This window comes from Calliopsis andreniformis, chromosome 3 (genome assembly GCF_051401765.1).
Source record: "Calliopsis andreniformis isolate RMS-2024a chromosome 3, iyCalAndr_principal, whole genome shotgun sequence".
Taxonomy (NCBI): Eukaryota; Metazoa; Arthropoda; class Insecta; order Hymenoptera; family Andrenidae; genus Calliopsis; species Calliopsis andreniformis.
Window position 1 is genome coordinate 15,435,151 of NC_135064.1, and position 25,379 is coordinate 15,460,529.

Sequence of the window (25,379 nt, forward strand, 5' to 3'; positions counted from 1 at the left end):
GAGATATTAATAAATATTTGAATCCTTTTGCTCAGTAATGGATTACTGAGTTCGTGAATTCAGTGGGCGGTACTACATTAAAATATCCAATTTGCATGCTGCAGGCAATAGAGTACTATTACAAATTCTTATGCGGAGAAGTATGCACTTCAACATTTCTGAGTTTCAAATTTCTTGTTCTTGACCTTATTTAGTGTCAAAAGAAATTTGTGATCTTCGAAAACAATGATGACTGGAGTACCTTGAATGCTATGAACTCTTTTCAGAGTATTATACAGACAGCTCGTGAAGGAATAAAATTAAGATTTCTCAAGTAAAATAGTTCCAAAGGAATAATTAAGTATTATGTACGACCTCATGAAAAGTTTTACTACTGTGACAGAATTGCAGTATTGCAGGTGATCAATAATAAGATGCTAGCGGCAGTAAACGCACTGATACGACCTACTTGGATCTGCATGGCACGGTGCAAGTTCGGGACAATGTCGCGTTTTCATCAAAGGTCTGAAACGCTGACTCGACGATTTTCGCGAAAAAATGCATAGCTCTGCGGAGCCTGGTTACCTTGACATACAAGGAGACGTTCACTCCAGAAGCCGGAAAACGTTGATCACGCTCTGTCCCGCTAACGATAAGTTGTTTTGCAATTACGTGTCTGCGCCCTGATGCAAGGTGTGTTTATGTCACAATTATCCATGACGGGGCAATTAAAATGCTCGTTGCAACGAAATTTTCTGACAGAAAAAGAGCTCGAGAGAATTGATCGCCGCAAAAATAGCACAAACGATACCAATCCGATCTGATATATTAGATTAGAAGAACTGGACGACTTACTGCATCATCAGTTACGTGTTACAAAACTTTAAATCACGGCTGGTGGTAAAATTGATCTTTATTGCGACAATTATTGCATCTTTCGGCTTTCTACGTTTCACTTTTCAGTGATTATGAGATCTTATTAAGATAGCAAGTCAGCTAATCGTTATATTGTTTATTTAGAGATGTTATCGATAATTTGATAGTTTTAGGTCATTATTTTCTATATCTATATCTATAATTTTCTATATATATATGCTACATCAATACCTTTAGTCTAATACTTCTGACAAAAATGAGATTTTATAGGAGAGCAAGAATTTTCTGTTTTAATTACTTTTGCAGAAGATGCTCAAAATGATCACCTTGCATTTCTGCAACTCTGCACTCGTTTTGTCATCGACCTAGTTACACTATCATTTCTAGCATTTCTCGAATTTATTGGAAGCCTTGCTTTATTCTATTTCGTAATATTCCAGCATTTTCAGTCGATGTTGCGTATACAATAGAGTTTAAATGTCCCCGCAAATAAAAATTTAATGATTTCAAATCTGATAGGACTCCCACGACCAATCCATTTATTTGCAAAACGTTGATTTAAAAATTGCCTATCTACTCAGTTAAAACGTGGCGGAGCACCATCATGCATAAACCACATACGAAGTTTATAAAATTCATTATGTTTCATAAACGAAGACAGATAGGACATATGTTTATATGACTTTTTTCATTGTTTTGAAGCACACAATCAACTCCCAAAGTCAGTCCCACATGTTATGAAACACCTTGTACATTAGTATGCTCATTATTACGAGCCTATTCTCACAATCTTCGCTCATTAGACACCACGCATGAAACAACCACCCTGCTATACTTCTGCGATACTATTTCACGTCATGCATTCATCGGCCAAGTATATCATCGAATTCACAATGATGTTTTCGTTCCAGTGAACGTAAACACAGGCTGCCATCCAGGTGGGTAAGGCTCGAGGAACGCGTCTTTCGTATGCACCGAGCGCTGTGTATGGAAATGCACATTGTTCGCCGTGTAAACGCGCGCGAACGAGCAGTGGCGGAAGTCACGTGACAGTCTGTCGTACGGCCCACCGGAAGCGACGTCGATACGAACAAACGACGTCCCTGGTGTCACAATGCAGAAGAAGAAGAAGAAGAAATGGAGAAACTAAGAAGAAGCGTCGATTTAGGGGGAAAATTCGACTCGAGCTTCCAGCTTATCTGTTTTCAGGATCGAGAATCGACGAATCATCGGGACGATTCTATTAACCCCGTGAACTCGTGGGATGGTAACGGGACACGCGCGACCCTGACGGTCTGCGATCTAGGCGGAGCGAGAATAATACACGAGTAACAGTGATCGAACGTTGCACGAAAGAAAACTGTTAGGTACGTGGTCCCTCGTTGCTTAAGGATCGCGCAAAAAAAACGCAATTATCGGGGCTGACAACGACGAGGGGCCAAGATGGTCGAAGCTAGCAAGCTCTGGAACTCAAGACTTATGTATACAGTTTTAATAACGATAGGACGAGGAAGATGTAATTTCGAAAGGCGTTCAGCCGTATCGGCAGATACAGAGATCAGTTCTCTCTCGCTCTCTCTGGTCTTTAATTAGCGGACAGGCTGACTGCTGAACCACTTGACCCGTTGCGCGCAGAGGAGAATCGATGTCATTTATTCGACCGCTCCGTGTTCGTTAAATGAGAAAACTATGATCCTGCTTTGTCTGTATTTATGCCCCTTTTTCGTTCGAGCTTGGAACTGGTAGCGAAAGATTCTTCTAGGAACATGTTAACCTTTAGCTAGTGTGTGATTCCATTATTCCGTAACTAATTCGCCACTAAATTTAATAGCGAGGTACACTTTATGTATATGTATGGCTATGAAATGAATAATCTAACGATAATACAAGAAGTAACTGGTAGGAAATTGCTAAATTGAAATAGCATTATGCACGTTACGGGCTGAAGTTTCAAATCACTCGAGAATGCTTAATAAAGTTACATGCTATAATCTGTATAGCTATTTTCAAGTTGAAGTTAGTACTTTCAATACTGTTTATAATTGTTTACTACTTATTACTTTAATCAAGCGATTCATCAAAAGGTAGTTTTCGTTTTCCATAATTTTGAAGGTGATAAAAATTCTTAATTGACAGTTTAATTCTTTTACACTAAGTTCTTTTTTCATTAATAGAGTCAACAGAAAACCAATGACACAGACATTAAAAGCTAAATCTTAATTTCACAAGTGTCTTCTAATTTCTACTTGTCAAAGTGCAACCCCTTAATATTTCCTACAAAACAATGTCCAATCCTCCTAGAAGATGTTTCACTCACTCACAGTCCTCGATAGGCAACCCCTATCTCCGTTTACTTGTCACGCATTCGCCAATTGAGATTCAATTTGCCAGCGAAGACTCTCCCATAATCGAGCAAATGTTCTGTCCTGCATTGTCGGTTCTGCTCGAGGTCCGAGGAGCTTAGAGACGTTGCGTCGAACGCGGATATAGCGGGGGCAATTTCGCTGATAACCGAAACTGGTTATCACGGCGCACCGGACAGTAGGAGAAGCTACTGGTATAGTTCATTGTCCTTTTGTCGGTTAGGCGTTAGGCCACACACGCCTGCCTCCACTTACCAGCATCAGACGACGTTTACAAAGGCGTAATTGTGATTTGTATCTACGTATCCGTGCATTCATCGCATGCGCAATAACGAGGAATGCAGAGTGCGATTCTGATTCCTGATTGATGACCTCGTATTATTGAATTAATTATTTTGGATCGCCTCTGTCCCATAGAAACGATATCACCTCGAAATTCTTCGATAATGTTTCGATTATGTTCAATGTGAAGACCCCAGAGGATGAACTAGATATGTCACATTTTCGTAATTTTCTAGAGGGTCGATTTCATTGTTCAGAACGTTCTAAATCGATCTCATATTTATAAAACTGTTTTAATATTCGACGTTTGGTTTATACAGGGATTTTATTGATGATATGGAAAATTTGACGCCGCAACTTAATATAGTAGATACTGTAATAATCTTTTATTCGAACAACTTATACAGAAAAATAAAGTTACTACTTAAAATAAAACACTTTATTTTTGGAATATCAAATAAAGATAGAAAGAATCGCATAACTCCTCTTTCGCTTTGGTTAATTAAAATACTCGAGTTGAGCTACCAAATGACATCAAAAACAAAAAATGGGAAAACATGGACTTATCGGATTCTTCTCCTGGAGTCTTCATGCGATATCTATACTTCTTAAGTACGAAAGTTAAGAAATAAAACTCTAGGTAACAGTAAATACTATTTTAATAGTATCTAGGTATTATTAATAATAAATATTATTTACATAACATTAGTAACTGTAAATACTTTTTAAATATAGTATTTACTATCACCTAGAATTACTTTTCAATTCCCCCCATTTCACGGTAATACTTTCATATAATTCTCAAGCATATTCGATATCGTGACTCAATAAGATCTTATCTACTGCATATAACACATTGGAAATTTAAATATAGGAATGCTTCACCGAAGAAAAAGTACTTGATCGTTTTCACTGAAACGAGATACAGCCTGCAAATTGTCGCAAAGAACAAGAAGAACCAAATCGACAACTAACTAGGAGGTACTAGCTATCGGTACAGTGCAAATCACCATAGATAATGCGTGGCCGGACGAATTCAATGATAGCCTAGCCGCGGATCAACTTTCGACGACCTTTCAAAATCAATTTTCCTAGCGAATCGTAAATGCGACGCACGCCTCTGTTCGCTGTATAATTTCCATCGTCTCTCGTGCGTCGAAAGTACTCGGAATTTTCTATTGATTATAGTTTCCCTGGTTCAAAGAACGAAGAGATACCTACGCAAACAGAGTCGCGATTTCAGGTCGGCTGAAAATTATTACCGATGTATCTTTTCTTTCGCCGCGGAGATACGGCGTCGATAGCTTATCGTCATTATTACAGCCAGAGAATCAAACCCGTTCCATTATACGTGTTTCTCGTTTATCAGCGGAGACTATTGGAACAAAGTAACCGTTCTATAAATATATCTTCTCATGTTTCAGAAAAATGCTTCATGCTTTATAAAGTCTGTATTTTCCGTGATTTGAGACTCGATGTGCTACGTACAGTCAGCCACAAAAGTTAATGTACATCGTAGGAATGCAGTGTTTTGGTAGTAGTGCAGGTATTTATGTGTATAGTAAAATTATCAGTATCTTTTTGAAGGACGTCTAAGTACGAGACTAAAATACTTAATGCAGTTAATACTATTTTTTGGAATTTTTGTATCTGATAAAATATGCATAAGTATATGTATGTATAAGAAAGCTAGGTTGATGGCTCCTATCCATGTACTGGTGTATGTAAAACTACGAGCTTGTGTGTAAAATTGTGTATGAAATTGTGTGCACTAATATTATAAACATTTCAACGTTCATCAATGACACGATTTATACATATATCTTTCCTACTTCCTAAAAAGTTACATAACTTTGTCACATAACATGTAATGCAGACCCACCTTTACATACACTTGCTGCAGACAACTACTATAGAGTCTTTATACACGAAAGTCTGGGAAACTAAGATCGATCGCGAACTTAGTCAAAGGTAACTTAGTCAAGTTACTCAAAATGTCGGGATTCATAACATATTAAAAAATCGTCGAAATCGATGAAAGTCCTCATCATCAGCTTTACCCAAATAAACCCCTTCACAAACCTAAGAATTTAAAGAACCATCTCTGCCAAAGAATAAAACGTACAGTTTCCTACAGCTCGAGAAAGCGAATGCACACATCCATCGCGCAGAAATTTGCTTCGTCGTTAGACAACTCTTCGGGTCTCCCCGAGATCGTCCACGAGCGACTAGTCCAGTATTAAATAACCGTGAAACGCGTAATTCGTCTATTCTGCAGCAGACGAGGAGGCAGACGAGGGTCGCGCCGAGTCGCAGACGTGGTTTCTCTCGTCGACCTTATAATCAAGCGGACAAATGGATATCTCTATTAGCATAGGTATACGCGCACCCGAGAGACCCACATATGCACGGTCGCATAAAGTCAAAGTGCGTGTGGAGATAACGGTACGACGGCGTGGCACGTACACGCGTGAACGAGAGCGTAGGTGAGGAGAAAACAGCGATGTTCGAGCGAATCGTTCGCAGGGATCCTGACGACTCGATGGACACTGCAAATGGCTAATCAACGCAACGGTTCGCGTGGCCGTGATTCTCTGACACCGCCTCGGGCCCTGTCTATCGGTCAGACTTGCGCTTTGCTAGCTACGCGCCGTTCCGCCTGCAATTGGCTTACTTCTTGCGCCTCATTGGTTGCGATACGATCGCAGGAGTCCATGGTTCGAAGGTGGTGATCGAGGAAAACTTCGAGCGCTAGATCGATTGGAATACCATTGGCATGTACTGGTGAAAATGGTCGGGTATGTTTTATTGCTAGACTGCGAACCTTTATACGTTTATGGAAAATTCAAGTGCAGAAAAGTAAAGAAAAAGTATACAGTGAAATAAGAGATATACAAAATAGAAAAAATAAAATACAAATTATGGTGTATATTTAGAGACAAAATATTTTGTTCTGAATTTCTAATTATTGTAATAATTTTAATAGTAAAAAATTTGAATTTGAATAAACATCTGCAGTCTATTTATTATTGACACGGAGAAAGAGATGCACAGTTTTTTCATGTAAATTAGATGTGAAGATACTCATGCTTTCTTGAAAGTATTCTACTTTCGCAAACTGATATTAGGATAAATGCCCAGTTGATGCCCAGAAAGATTTTTGCGGTAATTACTCTCGAAAGTCTCTAAAATTCTGTGCCCATTTATCATTTTTTATCATAATTTCTCTCATAATTTACCAGTTTTGACTATAAACTCTTAACTGATTTCAAATCACGATTTTGTGTCGAGAAAACGCTTAGGTCTGGGTTAGTAGTAATAAAAAAGCCATGAAAAATACATGACGAATTAGAAAACAGAGAATAGAAAATGAAGCTTGCTAAATAGTTTAAGATTGTTGCACTTTAATTGAGATATGCTAGATGAACTCACTATGAGATGAATACACAAATCTTGGCCCGAGTAGAGAAATCTAATTTCAACGAAGTTGGTATCTGATGGAAAATTTCGAAAGATTAACTATTGTTAGAACTCTGATGGCAACTGTCAGAGATAGAGTATCTACCTGAAAGCCTCGGAAGCTGCTTAGATTCGAAGGACTCTACAACTCGTAGCGTAAAGAAACTAAACGAGATCATTGAATACCAAAAATACACCGCAACTATTACTTTCTCCTAATACAGAAACATTCAAATTGAAAGAAATTCGACCCAGAAATTTCGTCTCTAAAATCTCCAAGGTACAAGGAAAAAGTTGGGAGCGTAATTAAACGATGCTGCACGTTCCAACTTTCTATGTCAATATTATACTTTCATATGTGCAGCTGCAAAGCGTACACGTTAAACGAAGCCCTATTTTTTTAACGCCCTACTTCACACATTCTGCCATTCTCAGTCGTAAAAGCGGTAAAGTGTTTCCTATCTGTGCAACTCATTAACACCGAATGACCTTTCAAAATTTCATGATTAATGCCAAAGCAATCTGCCAGCCAAGGATTAATTGCACAAGTCGTCCTCTTGACGATTTCATGCAACCTGTTCTGCGAATTACAAGCTATGATTACATTTATTACACGGTTCGTCCAATGAATAATGCGGCGAGTTTTAGATTACGTTCGCAGGGAAGCCTTTTGTTTCCCCTGCTAGATGTATGCCACCAAGCATATCGCGTACCATACAACGTAGTATTTAACGCGAGGATTGTTCAACGCTTCGAAGTTATGCGCTACTTTAGAGGGAAACCCGACGCAAACGGTGGCAAATTATTGGGCAACGATTTTCGTAATCTGCTGTGATACGTGGAGACTCGTGCTTACATAGGAACGTGTCTGAAGAAATTGCTACACTTAAAGTGCATTAGCGCAGGTTATTGGGTTACGTGCATATGAAAGCATTATGTTATGTGCGAAAGCTCAAAAATAAATAGGATTCTTCGTTCTTATTTCACTTCTTCGTTCAATAAAAATAATTGCCATTTTGTGGGCATGTAGTATTACTAAATATTAATAAGCAGCGATAATTTCATTATAATCTCATATATGAAACTTTCACGTATTTAATATTTTATTTCTCTCTTATTTTTGTATATAGTATTTAATAATAATTATTTCTTAAACTTAAGAAGTTTGAATTACCTAATAGTTCCAGCTGAGGAAATGGACTAAACGAAGAAATTTTTGACACAGCTGAGATGTACCAGGGCGCAGGATTACCAGGCATTATGTTACTTTTACCTAGGATCGTTAACACCAAGCTGGCCCGCAGGTAGCATATTTATGCTATCGCGAAATCCGAGATACAATGCTGCCCGATCGAGTTACACTGCCATCGCGTTTATAGTTTACACGAAGCCCTCTTTACGCTTGCATGACGCTCGCGACACACCGAGTAAAGCAACGAGACCATTAATGACATGGTACCGAAGATGTTTCTGTTTCCACTAAAACCTTGTGAAGCCAATATTACAGTCCATTAATGAAATTGTTGTATTGGTTACGATATTAAATGGAATGTATTCAAACAATCAACAATTATTAAATTTCCTTTGTTCTTACAAACGATATGTGTATATTGCGTGTATATTGGACAGGATATTAATTTCTGTGTTCACTGTTGAAACTGTGCAAATTTCAAATATGAGTTAAAAAACAATATCTATACACTTTTCACAGATGATTTTGTGTAACTGTATGAGAGACGAGGATACAAATTTTTGGTAGAATTAATTTTCATCCTTTTTTGTTACTGATTACTTTACTCGATGAGAAAACAAAAATATTTATCATGTATTGTTTTATCTCTGGAAGAATAATCTGAAAATTCGATTACAATTAAATTTAAAGTCTTTTCAAAAAAGTCTGCCCATTTTTTATCAAATTAAACGTATTGAAATAATTAAAAAAATTTCATTTTTGAATAAAATCTCGATTCAAATTCTGTAATATTTTTTATCAATCTTCACTAATCATATTTTATCCACCTTGCATTACACATGCACCGTAACATTGATCTATATTTGTAAAATGAATACCTATATCTGGCGGTGTCCTTCCAGTTAAATTTTCTCTGTATATTTTCGAACTGTCATTCGCTAAAAGTTGCACAACTCCATTATAAATGTGTCACCAAACCAACATATTGTTTACGTCCTGTTATCGTCCCTGTGTTATCCAACCGGCAGTCCATTTCAATATAAATTACTAGACTCGTGAAACGTAATTGGCGCGATAAAACCGATTAAACTCGGCTGAAAGCAATATCCTCGCATCACCGAGAAATTCGAAACAATCATCTGCTGACGTCCAGAATAAGCCATTCGTAATTGCATAATATGTCCATTAACGCTTTTTCCCGACGATTTCGAAATCCCTGCAAAAATTCCACAGCGATCCATTGATTCGAGCTAATCGCAAGCGCCACACCGCAATCGATCATGCTTTTTCTCATCCCTCGTACATGAAAAACGCTAAGTGGATCCATTCAACGATATTGCGCACGATCTTCGATACATTTGCCTCGTGACATCAACTACATTAATACAAATCATAGCAAAGCTTCATGTAATTTATGAAAAAAAAATGAAAGAAATATACGATGTTCCTTTCGCAGGAATTCACTCGCAGATTTAACAAACTGTAACTTCAACACTTCACGAGATTATCGACGACAGTGCACGTGAAATACTGAATGGTTCCCGTTTTCATTGAGTTTCGAAAGTTTGGAAAGCGGGTGCATCGATCAGGTTTATCCAGACCAACACCTGGCATCGGAAGAGACTCTGGGATTCGACGAATTCGAGCAGATTGAGTTAGAAATTTCATTTATTTCATTGCTTCGCGAAATCGCGCCCGATTGCTCGTAAAATATTGTATTGTGTTCGACCTGGTTCAATAGTGCGTGGAAAATGTGTTTCATCGGATTTGTTTTGCGAGATCAAAGGTGACGCTGCTTTTGCGATCTCCAGAGACTAAAAATTGTACAAGGTCGGAAATTCTAACTGTACATTGCAGCAGCGAGGAGAAACAAAGTATCTTTGATCGTTTATGTAAGCAGCGATCTAGACTGCATGGTCACGAGTAGACAAAAGAGAATCGCATGACGGATCAGCATGACGTCTCAAGGAGACAACGTTCAGATTAGTCCCTTGCCACTCTCTTGATAATCTACTCAATCCATTGCGGCCAGCGTGCGGTCTTATCGTTGTCACGCTACGCACAGCTCGATGTCGAAGAAATTGCTCGCGTGAATCACGCCTGGTTTGTGAAAAAAGCGAAAATTGTCGGGAAGAAATACCAGCTGAAGAATCTACAGCGATAAGAAGGCAACTCCATCTTCTGTACGTACAGATTAAAAAACAAAAAGTGGAGCTATTTTCTTTTTACTGCAGTACTTTCAATTATCAAGAAATTCCATAATTAGCCCCACTTTTTACACCTTGAGTACTTTCCTGTACATTGAAATTCTGTTGAAAGGAAACAGAAAACACAGTTGACTCGATAAGCTTGTAACGTGTTATGCAAAACTGCATCGCGCTGGAAAGTCTACCAACATTTACTTCGTAAATATGTGGAAGGTAGAAAAGATACCAAGCAGCTCAAAATTTTTACTTGTTAATTAAATAAACTAATTCCACAAAAAATAGATACATTTTAAATATAAAAATGTTACGCCCCAATCAAATGTTTCGTCGTTAAAATTTAAAAAATTCAAGCAGTAGAGCTAATGACTTTGGCCTGTGAACAGATCAAACATCTTTTCAATAAACAATTTGAACATATTTATATAATATACTCATATTTCTGTCCTAGCTTTTTTCATCATATCTGTCACTTAAACACCCTTGAATAAGAAGAAGGAAAGGAGAACATTGGAGAACAAATTGCGTTTCGTGGCACGGCGAAGTTGGAAACCGTAGCTCGCGGCGTGAGGTCACGATAAGTGAAAGAAATAATCGCCACCGTCGCCCTGGGATTAGTCGATCGAGCTGGATGAGATATAACTGATCGCGAGGGAGGAGAGTCTGATTCACAACACTTCTTTTTTCCCAGGGTTACGAGGGAGAAAGAATAGTCGTCCGTGAGTACAGGTGCTGTGCTAGAATCGCTCAGCGAAAAGATGATGTGTAATCATCGAAACGAAATCGACGGACGATTCAGCCATTCAGCAGACACGATATTACCGCGTGTACTGACAGATTGAATTCATTCAGGAGACCAGAAGAGTGACTTTCAATTTCTTTCGTGCATCGTTGATCGACGTCTGCGTGCCTCGATTAAATTGTAATTTCGCGCGAAATTCGCGACAGTAACGTGGAGGATCGAGTCTTCGATGGGAATATCGAAATTGACGCCATTAGTGATTTAAGACCTTTCGAAAGTTACCGAGCTTCAGTTCGTTCCAGATTTAATGGTGGATGAATCAAGGCGAGTTACTCTCAATTTTGTGCACGACGCGATACCGAGCGAGGGCAATTTTTCGTGAGTATCACCTTGTGCTACTGGAGAGTGCTGTCGAGCTTGGGTGGTATAAGCAATTTACATTGTGAAATGAAGTTGAATTGCGAACGACGAAATAAGGAGATGTACTTTCGAAGACTGTTGTTCTTTCATCTGTGTTCCATTCACAAGTAATGATACGTTTGCATTAAATACGACTATGAATGTGAATGAAACCTTCGTGTAATAAGTCTTTAGCAAATGTATGAAATCAATGTGCACTTATTGCGTCCATCTCGGAGACTATCGATATCCTTCTACAACACTGCTTCTCAAACCAGTTACATCGAAAACCAGTTATCCTTCTTTCCTTTTGTTATCCCTTTGGGACTATCATAAATCTCAAATTCTCTTTCTGCAGTTCATGTAATTATACCATTTTCACGAGTAGAAAATTTGAAAATGTATAAAAAAGAGCTGTTCAGAATGACGAACTTAACAATATATCCAAAGATCATCGAAATCAACGGTGTTGTAACTAATCCGCAGGTTCACCTCACTAGTAACTTACGACACAAATATCGCCTCCAAATCACGTCAGGTGTATTTCGCGAGTACAAAACGCGCCTAAAATGGAAGTAGAGCTAGACCCGTGAACGGTACCCTGGCAAGCGAATAAGTCATGCACTGAATAATTTCGTGTAAGCGTTCAGTCGGGACCGCGGCGAATAAATTATTAGCAGAAGGCCAAAAAAGTCGAAGCCAGTTGTACACCGACAGTTCTGCAAGCACGCAGCCACAGAAACAGAACGCCTGCGTCTCTCGACGCGACCGCGATTAATTGCCGGTGGAATCCACAGCTGAGCGATCTGTCGAGTATCTAAGAGACTGTTTTCTTGCGCGATGCGCACACGCGTCTTTTTCTATCTCTATCTCCGCTCCTCGACTTACCTCTTGAAGTACGGAGTTGTTTTTGTTCCGGCTGGTGTTGGATGTATTATTAATGGAGGAGAGCTTGGTGAGGGTTGCAGTGCCGACACCACCGACCGTCTTTCCGCTGACCTTGGTACCAGCACCACCGACATCTTTGTGCAGCGTTCCAGGACTCTGAAATGAAATATCGGCTGGCGTTAGGACAATGCCGAGAGGGCGAACTTTTTCAATGTTAATGAGGATGCAACCTGTCCGTCGTTAAATCGTGGATGAAATACGCGGCTCAAGGAAAATGAATGGCCGCGGCTCGTTCGGGAAACCGGGCACCTGTTCGATGGGATTGGGAATAAATGCCTGGGAGGGAATCGATGCCTTTATTTATCGACGCTCGAATGTACTTTAATTTAAATACAGAATTCTTGTGCAGTATTCGCTGTTGACTTTTCAATCTAAGAGACTTATGGTGACGATTCTTGAGGCTACTGTTCCTTGTTTCGTCATGTAGCGTGGGATATACTATTGAAGGTGATTTGAATTGAAATTAAATCAGTGTTGAATGGTCAAAGTGGTTCTAATCTATGTATAGAATATATGGCACGTAGTAATTCTACGTTTACTGTTACTATGAATCCTTAGTTTAATCAAATTGATTAGGTACGTGAAGGTTTACGATCGATCCAGCGTGTTTTCGAGTACATGTGATTAATTAGCTCGCTCGTGTGTTTGTAGCAGTAGTATCACCCACACGAAATGCATCAAACGCATGCCAAGCTTAACAAACGTTACATCTCTATATCTCTATTCTCGTGGATTTCAAAGTCCTCTCATCATTCACTGTTTCACTTATTAATATAATAAGCTCATAATTTCTCCAACAATTTTGTCCACTCATAGCCTTCAACATTCGACTTCCTTATTGCTCTATCGCGCCATCTACTCCATTAGAAGGCGTTTCATTTGGTAGGAGAGAGTCCCCATGACATTTACATTAATCTAACGCGACCTATTCATTTCACATCAATTAACGCGTATGTACATTGCACGGTTTAATGCCATCAGTCCCGCGAGCTGGCTCGTTTCTGTTAATTAAGGGCCCCTGCTGCTACTTCTGCCATCTAACGCTGTCTCATTTGCGTCTTGCCGCGGCAGATTAAACGAACGATTTAGTAATAGGAGACAAAGAGATGACGTGGGTGGTTTCGGATGCAACTCGCGTATCTGTGGCCAACGCACACGTGCACAGACACGCGAGCATCTCTTGCGCGATCCCCATGCGTGTGGATATAATATCTCGTCCCTGCAAAGAGACCACGTCGACTGCGACTGATAAAAAGTTGATAAGCTCGTAGAAATCCAAACAGGACAACCAGCTACTGTTACCATCGTTCAGGGTCCGTGACAGCGTTGTGTTTATCGCTGGAATTGTTTATTTGCGATTTTGATTAACCCTAGGTGGGCTTCTAGGATCTTCAGTGATCCTATATACTAAAATCAATCTGAAAACTCTACTTGCACTTCTAAACTCTATTTGTCCTGTAAAAATGTTATGTTCCAGAAAAGATAACATGTTCGATGTTCATATAATTACTCAAACTTATTTGTTCCAAAGGGTTTCTTACAAAATTTAGAAAGTCCATGCAGAGACTGCATAGATAAAGTTTCTTTGCAATTTATTATAAAATTGCTTAGTGATCATTTATTTCTGAAAGTTTCACCATGAATACATATTATAAAAATTGTATTACTTCTGAAGTATTGCTTACAATTTCAAATAAGCATTTTGAATGCGAACAGATCAACTACGAGCACAATTGAAATCGGAACAGCGACGAGTTGAAAGGGGCGAGAGATATCGATGCATCGAGCACGCTTTCACGCCGTAAAGTAACGCATGGAAATTTTCTTAAAGTGGAAACAAGGCGTAACGAGTCTTTATAGGTATCTTGTCAGGTCTGAATTAACATTCTGTCCATCAGGAAACTTTCAAAGTGTTATATGCCTATAATAAAAATAGGCATTCACACTTTATTAGAAACTATTAATTTTATCAGTTATACAAGAATCTTACTACCGTGTAGGTATGATTAACATAATAATCGTAGAACATAAAAAGTAGAACTAAATATTTTAAAAAAAGTAACTCAATGTTCAACTACCTCAACTACATAGTCCAATAAATAAAAAAAAGCGCAGGAGTTTGAGTATTTGTTCGTATAAGAAAACAATACTCAATCAATAAACGCAGCAAGATTCTATCATTTTAAGATATCAGTAATTATAACTTTGTGTAGCCTTCAAGGAAAATCGATTATAATTATCAACGTGAGATGGGTAATTAAAGAAGAGGGTTCTCATTTACGGTGCTAAACGAATTTCTCCACAACGCTATTTCGCTAAACGAACTTAGGCGTGACCGGAAGTAACGAACCATCGCCATTGGTTTGATGTACCTGTGCTTCATGATCAATGTTGAATTGCACAATGACCTTGCTCGCCGTGAGATCAGAGGTCAATGCACGTACCTAGAGTAAAGTGTTTCCAAGCCTTTGTTCGTGTTTCTTTGAAAGCAACGCGATGGAACTGGAACACAACGCATATCCTGCGCGCTTCGGTGAAGCTCCACTTCCGCTTCCACGATATTTACAATAATACTGGTGACTTTCCATTGCGCTTATCAATTTAGAGCGACTGTTTTTGTCCTCAAATATGCTCATATACTTCTCATTATAATACCACGAAGAATTCGATGAATATATTTTTCCACCTTCCTGTTTCAATGAAATCTAGCTCATTACTAAAACTAATTTATCTTTTAAAATACATCTTTTTCTAGCCAAACAAAAAAACATTAACTGGTTATAATAATGCTGCTTCTATTTCTAGCTCGATAATCTACTAAACACCCAAAGAATTTCAGGTCTCAAATAAATATCAAGTGACAAACGCATTCCCAAGAAATCTGAAAAAGAGTGTCAACGCGGTGCCACAGTCTACCGCAAGTCTGCAGCGTGATATTATGAAATTCGATCCCCTGACATAATTTGCATCACAGCCAGTGCCCCAGCTCGTGCCGTCGAATTTGGCGCAGTGGTCCAAGAGCGTGTCCAGTGAAACACGATACGGAAAAGTGTACGAGCGAAATGGAGTCCATAGGACAGTAACAGCCGCGCTGAACAAAAATGTTAAAGCCAGAGCAACCGACGCGTGAAATCCTATTTAGGTCTCTCGGCAGACAATGCATTCGTAAAAGCGACGTTACACAGAGGAACGATTCCAAGATCGCGAAGGCGAAGGTAGATCTAAATACGATGGAGCACAAGCAATGACTACCGCGCTCGAAGAAAATCACGAAGGTTTACCCTCCGTTAATGATCTCCAATCGATGTTCCTCCGGTCTGACAGCCCTCGGGGATCGCTTTCACGAGCCATTGTCTTCGGGCGAGCCCGTGATTATTCGTTAATTAAAAACTCTCCTCCCTGCCTCGCCCTCCCACAGTGACCCGTCTTAATTATGGAAGAAATAACGAGTTAGCCGACGAGACACGTTTGTTTTCCGGTGGCGAGAAGCACCGAGCCAAGGGCTCTGGATGAAGAGCCGAAGATCGTGTAAACTACAACAAGGTTACGCGTGTTGACCTTTGTCAGAGAGCATTATGCAACTTTCACGTCGCGTGAGATGCTCATTTGCGTTTTTCCTTTCTTGCGATAACGTCTTGCGCTGAGTAACACTTGAGTGCGTGTTCATCGCACAGTGCTCGTCCTTCTTTCATTGTTTCTTTTTTTTAGAATGCAGTCGGTCTTAAGAAGCCATTCATGGGCAAGTATATTAGCAAATGTTGTAATAAAGAAAATGGTAGTAAGGGTGGGTTGAAATTATATTAATATTAAATCAGAATCTTTTTTAATGAGTGTTTCATTTCAGTCCCTTTCAAATGGGAGCGGTATTGAGAGTGATTAGGGGAACAGTGTAGACATCTCTGTTTGATTCTGTTTCGAAGTTAGTGGTTCTCGATTCGTACTAAACCACACAGAATGTAGGATTGATTTCACTAAGCTATTTACAATTAATACTACATTTCCCACGTGTGACCTCGCTGACTCTGTTAAGCTGTGTAATAGAGTTCTGAGGTAGTTCCACTTCGAACATAATAGTATATCTACATATTACACAAATGCAGAAGTACCAGACATGCACAGTGAATTGAGTGCTCTTCTATTGAAGTCCGAAGTGATCATTTAAAGCATTTCCCTCAATGTTATACTAACCCAGTTCATAACGAAAATTATTAAGGTAAAACTGAGACGCAAAATTGACAACTCAAAAACAAAGTCAAGTAGGATATTTCATTATTTTCCGCTCCAATTCAACCCTAAAATTACCTGCACGTGTCTCGAAACAGACGTAACGCTCGAATATCTGAATTGTTCATGTACAGGGTGTCTCGCGTAACTATCGCTACGATTTTTCAGGCTTCTCCGATAATTTAAAAAAAAAATGTTATCAACAAAAGATAGTCAGCTACAAATAGATTACAAATTGCAATATCAAAAATTCCCAACATTTTTTTTTCAATGAAATACCGAGTTGGCCTTAAAAAACTGAACGTTAATGATCATTTTTTCAGCTGAAGGTTTATCATTTTTAACATGTAATTAATGATTATGTTGATCTACAGCATATTTCCAAATTTAAGGTTCCTTTAACAGTAATATAGTATATTGTTGAATTCATCTTGACATCAGATACAATAATATAAAATCAAAAATAAATGATGCCATTTAAAAAACTCAAGGTGAACTCGATTTTCTGTTGAAAAAAACATTTCTTGGAATTTTTGAATAGGAAATTTAAGACAAATAAGACATGTCTATATGACTGTTTTTCATTGTTTCACATGTTATGAAACACCCTGTATATATACCTACATATTCTCTAACACTCAGAACTCAGAGATTACAATTGTTTGAACTAAAAAAACTGTTCTGTATCTATTTTCACAAAACAACTTTCTCGTATGGATTTCCATTGAGTTTTAGATACCCGATCGAAAGCAATAATTTCTCTAGCACCGTGAAGCTGTTCCGAGAGCTGGAAGTAGACCATAAAGGAACTCAATCTCTCATTGAGAATCCTTTCGGAACAGATGCGTGCTGGTACTTCTGAACAGGTAAAAGAACACGGGATAAGATACATATACAGCGAGAGTGCAGGCCAAGGAGGAAAGAAAGGGAGAGAAGAAGAGTGCGCTGAGGCTGTAGCTGCTGTTCGTGAACCCTATCATTAGGCTCTCAGCCAAGGGTCGAACCTTAATCTTTCTGCCGACCCCTCGCGTTTTTCCATTTTTCTCAAGACACCTGGCTACGTGATATAGCAGGTGATCGGATTCGCCTTGTTGGTACACAAGCTGGGCCCAGAAAGTTTTGAGGTTTCTTTCGCGGACAACGAGATCACTTTATGCTCTAAAAAAAAAAAGAAAAAAGAAACGAACTGGCCAAGGACTACCTCGCAAACTACGGTTTATTTTTCTTGGAGATATTTTTTAGATACACAGGTAGATTGGGATACAGACAGGTGCTGAGAGAGACTATTTTATATTTCACAAGAATATTGATTATGTATCGGCGTAAATTCCAACTTTTATCAGATTATCTGTCTTATGAAATGACAGTGATAGAGAGATAAATATCAGGATCAGTCCTCGAAATCGTGTTTCTAAAAAAGATTATATTTCTCGATAATTGTACGACATGTAATTAGAGTAACATACCCAAGTATTCACTGAATCTAAATTCGACCACAATAACGTATCGACAAAATCATGTCATATCTGAATCCCTCTAAACCCAGCACCTCAGTGAGAACTAGAAGAACTTTTAACTCATTTCAAAAACTCAGCAACCCATACAATTCGTTCCCCTAACAAATCAGTCGATTCCACCTCGTATAACCTCGGAACACAATATTCTCATTTACAGACCCCTCTCTTAACTTTCTCAATCCGCCAAGAAGAATGACCAGCTGCCACGTAGTCTAACATCTGTGTCAGTACCTTCCGCGAGTCTCGAAGAAATTTATATATTCAACATCCGCGAGGAGCAAACGCATAGATTTATCAATCACTCGAGCACGGTGATTTAAATCGTGAAATTTTTTCGATACAACATGTACGGTGCTCCAATCGAGAGCACCGGTTCCACCTTTCGCACGCACGGTGCAGGACAGCTCGAGGGAAGGGGAACACGATGGGGATACTACCTGGCTGCACGGATTCACGTACACAAGCAGAGACACGCGGGCAGAAATCCCTTCGAGACACGTGAGGGTTAGCAGATGTATCTGGTCCAAACACCTGCTAACCTGCACAGGTACAAAAGAGGCTAGAGGCTTAGGACAGCTGCAGCTGCCGCGTCCCTCGCGGAGTTTCGCATAGAAAAACGACCTTTTTCCGGGAGGAAACCTTTTTGAGGAGCTGGACCATTACTTTTGTTCCAGAACAGTGTGCACAGTGCGTGGGCGAGCACGCCGATAAAACGGAATCCACGGACGACCGAGACTTCCTGCGCCGAGCAGCCGCTCGCTCCTTACTGCCAGCCGATCGATAAAAGCTCCTTTTTCTACACGGTTTTGGAAACTTGCGCGCCAGACGGCGACCGACCGTATAAAGCTCGGATGCTGGCCAGTGGGCACAAAGAAAGGATGAATTGTTCGTTGATTATTTATTGGTTAGCGTCATTTGCTTCGGCTAACTTTGGGTAGGTATTTGATTCGTGTGAACTGGGGTGAATTTGTGATTATTAATCACTGATTAGTCTGGTGAAAATGTTGGACGACTAATCGGAGTGTAAATTAACAATTTATGAATTTGTAAAAATCCATGATTTGTGCATTTAACTTGTAATTAGTTAGATTAAAACGAAAATTACTGTACGACGATTACTGAATGTATTCCCTTCTTTTTCGCTGATAACTCATATGGGGTGTAAAAATGGGAGTGTAAAAATACTCGAGATACTATAGAAATTCAACGTGTTTATTATTTTATAAATTAGCAAGATATGTTACAAAATATAGAGAATAACCTCACGACCAATATGATGTTAGCAAAAGATGAAATACAATTTTTTATACGAACCTTAACAGTTTTTGAAAAATTTATATTTGAAGATCCTTCGTTTAGGCACGCACAGACATTTTGATTTTGTGAAGCTCTTGATAGAGAAAGATACTTATGTATATTTATATTGATCAACGAACAATGTATTTTACATTTACGTGTGTATTTATTATAGATTATCACTTCTAAGAAGGAGTATATTTTTTGTACCCTGAGTTTGAATTTTAGTTTTCCTTTCCGAATGCAATACATTTTTTAAGAAACTCGTGTAATTAGCTTCTTTCACATATTATACAATGCAGTGACGAATAAGAAAAATAAAGGTTCCACTTGTTACTAACGGACGTTTAGATGTTGAATACATCTTGTTTCTGTTCTACCTCCCTTTTATACACTCTGCTGATGAGTAATTTGAGTATGCGTGACTTCATTTACAATGTAAATATATTAACGTGTAACAGAGTATGTCATAATATGTATTTATAAACAAACTAGGTGCACGTGTACCTGCAGAATATTCCAGTTCAATTTTTGGAAGACGAAAATACTTGTAAACAAATTTTATCTTAGATCTTCCATACATTATCCCCCACATAAAAATATTAAAAAGATATAGTAAACTGCATAATATGAAAAGACAGAGACTTAAAATTCAAAAATATGAAAGTGCACTTAACTTTGCATCACCCTGTACACTTTCACTATCACTAGGACAACTCATTTCTCCCAATATTAATGCTCGAACGATTAAAAAAAATTCCACGATATAGATATGCAAAAAAGATTTATACTCGATAATACCTGGCGCATTAAATACAGTGATTCGATTACAAAGATCTACTTTTATTACGGCGATACAATACAAACCTGTCTTCAAACAACTGATAACGCTCTACAATCAAAGATAACACCAGCGTTTACAGTAAACTTGCTAATCAAATACTTCTCGTGCACCGTTTATTTCCAGAAATTAGGCCGCGCTATCTACCTTGATTCAGTTTAAATCAATTATTTCGTAACCTGCAACTGCAACAGATCTTCAGATTTCAACAGACTCTTGAAGAACGCGGCGATCATGATTGCATGGAAAATGACGATCGCAATAACGACAGAATGAACGCTAAAGAACATTCTAATGCCACGAATCGTCTCTATGATCATTGCAATGGAATTCTCGTTGCTTTTTTGTATTCCCGACGCTCGAGCAAACGCTTTTACTGATTCTGAGACGCATTGGGAATCATCGAATATTTAGAACCAAGTTAAAAGACAGCACCACGCGTTAACGTCGAGAAATTCTCAGACACCCTTTCAGCATTGAGTAGAGGATAATCCTTTATTATTTTGCAATTCAAGTTTTAAATAATTTTGTTAAACTTCTATCATTTTCCTGAATCTAGTAATAAAACAGTATGCTTATGGTAGATTATGAACGTAGGTAGGAACTATACCTACGTGCACCATGAGAAGTCTCCTGGAATTGTATAGATACTATATCTATGTGTACTATGAATAGCATTACCCATGTTGCTATTTCGATGGGGCTAAAAAATTTAATAGGTACTATATGTATTAATTAAAGCATTATTCCTAATACTTTCCAAACACCTTCTCATAGAACATATACCTACAGTAGGTGCTTATTAAATCCCTTATCCCTCTCCAAACAGCAGAAGACTGTGTACGCAAATGAAACCAACCAGCGTTTTCAGTGTCATCACAAACTGCAATCTTCAAACTCAAGTGACTTGTAGAAGGATAACAATTAGGAAAAGTAATACGTGTGGACGGAAATCCGCAAGAGAACAGGTGTTCCGTAGCGAAGTAAAAGCTGGTCACGATTACTGGCAACGTTTCGCAAAACGCAGGATGATATCGCGTTGAAGCGATTTCCCTTTTCCCAATAGAATTAATTCCACTGAATACGCGGGGACGCCTGACAGCCCATGGCCATTGATTACGACGAAATCAGGGATACTTTCCACAGGACAGAGAAATTTCATGAGAATCTCGAAGGATGCCAGTAAGACGATCGCTCCTGGCTCACTTTTCTATGGTGACCCGTGGGACCGACTTATCAACGACTGACTCGCTTTTACTTGTGGGAAAGGTGCAAGGCCCACCCATAAAGCCCGCGAGGCGCCTGAGTTATTGTTCCTCGGTTCAGAAGAGTACGTTCGATTGTTTTTCCAAGGTAAATAGCATACTGGGAAACCTTAAAACCTGATTTATCGGACTATTAGGATTTTGCTGCGCGATAGAGGTGTGCCAGGGTGATGGACTTCAAATCGAAGGAATTGGGTCGAGTGGCATCGAGTTCACTCGCGAGGAAATTGGGTCAGTTTGGTTCGTGAAGAGACTGGGTCACGATGGGATTAGGATCTGGTCGAGTCGAATTGTGAACAGATCTGTTTTGGTCGAGTTCGCTTATAAGGAGATTGGGATTGTTCGATAGAGGTGCAAGAAAATTCGGTTTAATCGAATCGATTGTAAAGGAATTAGATCCATATTGGACTGTTGGATGATCGAATTAGGGGAAAATTGAACCTGTCGTGTAGCAAAAAATTACACTATACATCGAATTAATTAAGATCGCGGAAAGGTATCAGATCAAGTTAAACTGCGGGAAGACTCCTTTAAGTCAATTTAATAGTTCATCAAGTCGTATTGCAGGAAAACTCGGTCAAGTCCGGACAACTCTCAGGGAAATTAAGCTCATTATGGTCCAGTTAGATCGTAAAGGTTGGTCTGGTCAAGTCAGGTGGCGAGAAGATTAAACCTGGTCGAGTCAGATCACGAGAAGATTCGATACGGTAAAATCAAGTCACGAAGAAATTGGGTCTGCACAATCGAGTTAGACACTGAAAAGATCCACTCTGACCAAATCGAATCGTGAATAAACTGGGCGTGGCCAAATGTATTACTTGAAAAGAAATTACGCAGACTAATTATATAAGTAAAAAACGAATAAAAAAAGATGCAAATCATGAGGATTTTTAACCCTCTATACGTTTTTAATACCCTTGACTTTATGTCCCAATACTTTAGACCTACATCAGATGAAATATATTCGGATCAAGTAATTAAAAATCTACTTAATGAAGAAGTTTTATATCCACACACTTGTCTACTGTACTGTTTACATTTGCACGACTATTTATATTTTAAAAACGGAGTTGTAACCCAGATCTTTAATTGAAACTATTTTTATGTCCCCTTTTTGGTTTCTATTCATTAAAATTAAAACCAACGCTGCCAGGACATTTTTCGAGTCATAGTTTCTCGCCGCTTTTCGTCCCGCAATTTTTCCCGCTATGATTTTTATGAACTCGAGTCACGACTCGGTGAATATTTCACAAGTGGTCCGCGGAATGGGTGTACACAAGAAGCTGGAACGCAACACAAGGAATCGTAAGTTCTAAGATCTAGGTCGGTTGTCAATTGTCTCGTTAGTTGACGCACCAGAATGCGGTACGCGTGCAACCCGACTAATGACAGCCGTGATACACACATCATTAATTATACATATATCCGGCCTACTACAACGCAATCTTTAGACAACGATTCTAACTACGTTTCCTCTATTATTCTTACTACGTTACTGGAAAATATGTTCAAACACGACAGACAGGCACGCTCGTCATCGTGACTGTCATGGTTGACAAACTGAACAGCGACGTTATTTAAAAATAAATTATCTTTGAAAGAAGCTTGTAAACATTTTCTTGTTAACGATCAAATATTTCGAAAAGTAGAATTCTGGAACTAGTTAAAGTTTCTGTTCCATTCGAACGTGTGTTATTTACTGTCGCACGTTTTCTAATCAATTAACCATTTTCTGATAGCCAGTAAAAGTTCTTGTGCATCGAGCAAACGCAAGCTGCACTCTTCGACGTTCGCCGTGACGTTAACGCAAGAGCACGACACGAAGGATTTCCTAGTCGGGGTCGTTTTCACAAGTACCAATTAGTCGGTGGTCATTGATCGGTGAAACTGCTTCTGGTATTAGCGACAGACGGTTAACTCTCGACTGATTTCAGAACATTGCGACAGCCGCACTCGTCCGGTTGCCACGAAAAATCGTAAGCAATCTTTTTTTATTTCCAACTCGCGACACGCAACTACTAATTAACGATCCTATTCAAGAAGGGTGTACGCGTTAAGACTGTTATTAAGCACTTTGGTACGGATTCAATTTGGCATTTTTCTGCAAATCCAGTTAAATTTTAGTTTCCTGTTCGTTAATCGCGTGATTTCTAAGAAAACACTTTCTTTTATGAACAGCTTGCTGTATAAAATAAACGTACGATTTCGACAAATGTACTCGAAATTAGTTAACCAATTACTAAATTCAATTTTATTACGCCAGCAAGGTGAAGTTAAAAAAGATTCAAGAGGAAAAAGGTACATAAATTCTGGAATTCTTATTCCACAAACTTATTTACGTTAAAAGTAATAACGACACTCTGTCGAAGTAATTACTCCAGGAACGAAACGATAAAATTAATCTCTACAATTTTGATACACGTAATTTTATCGAAAGAGCTTAATAAAAGTAGATTATAGAACAGACGATTTCTACATCTCCACCACCCAGGTTCATTACTCCACACGACCAATAAGAGCGTCTTGCTTTCATGGTACGAAGGAAGTAGCGCGCGCGATCGACTTCGCCCGAAAAACGAGACCTCGTTTACGGTAATAACAGCGGCGACTGACCTTTTTCTCAACTCCCAGAGCTCGTCCCCATGGCAAAAACGCCGCGCGTCGCCTTCTCGCTCGACTAGCCGCGATTTTCGCGTGGAGCACAATTGCGCTCGCGCGCGCACGTACGCAATGACGCATCTCCCATTGGGCTCCGAGGAAACTGGTCCCAGGGAGTGGACCGACCGACAATGGGTCATAGCGCGTATCGAGCGCGAGTCGAGCTCGAGAGGACTCGCAATGGCTGTCGAAAAGGGCAAAGAAGGGCTGCCAGTTCCCTGGGGTAACGCGAAGAACGCGCGCGCACACAAGTGTAGGAGGCGAATGACACGCGTCGCTTTGCTCGCTTTGACCCGCCACGCAGCAGCGGACGAAAAAAGGGGTTGTGTGTGCTCAAGAGGCGACGTCTGTTCTTCCGGCCGAAGGACAGGGAGAGGAGTCGAGTGTTTGCTCGAATTATTTTATTGCCGACTGGCGAAAGGCTACGTCGAACCACTTGCCACGCCTTCTGGTGACTCTCGTTTCGCTCACTGCCGAGGAAACCGAATTGGATTGCGAGAAATGCTCGGAGCGTCGACTATTCGAGGACTTTTCAGCAGGGACCCTGCGGGTCTTTCGAGTCGTGTGTTTTTCAAGGGACGCAGGTGCTGGCTTTGCGAGGATTTATGGGGAAATCGGTGCTGTTTTGATAAAAGAAGGGCACTTGCTAGGCATTGTGCACTAGGAGCTTCTGTAAACCTATGAAGGACCAATGCACACGAATGATACTTTAACGCACGATTTCGTTGAGATCGTATGTTTGTCTGTTTCCTCAATTATAAATAACGAATACAGACCTATAATTGCAACGAGATCGTGCTTCAAAATATCGCTCATGTGCATTGGCCTGAAGCTGTGTACATACTGTGCACGTCGTCATAATAAAGACACTAATTAAACCTTTATATTCCTACCACTTTCTAATTCCATTCCAAATGTAAACAAGCAATAAAGTGATAACTGAAAGCTAATTTGATAGAATTCTAATGCTCAAAACTATAATAATAATAGAACAATCTTTCAATCATAAGAAATTTTATAGTCAATAATTTCTAATTCAATCAAACTTCTCAGTCCTTGCTTAATTACTTCGCATCACTCTACAATTCGCGTATATTAAGATTATGCGAAGTACCGTACTCCCCTGTAAACTCA

General features: G+C 39.3%; 1 protein-coding gene across 1 annotated transcript in view; it reads right to left on the bottom strand.

The window, feature by feature from the left end:
• The window catches only part of LOC143188708 (uncharacterized), a 150,230-nt gene that overhangs the window by 21,111 nt on the left and 103,740 nt on the right, over nucleotides 1-25,379 (bottom strand). The window contains exon 2 of the mRNA XM_076393115.1: nucleotides 12,385-12,540. Coding sequence (XP_076249230.1) covers nucleotides 12,385-12,540 — 156 coding nt within the window. The remainder of the gene's footprint in view (nucleotides 1-12,384; nucleotides 12,541-25,379) is intronic.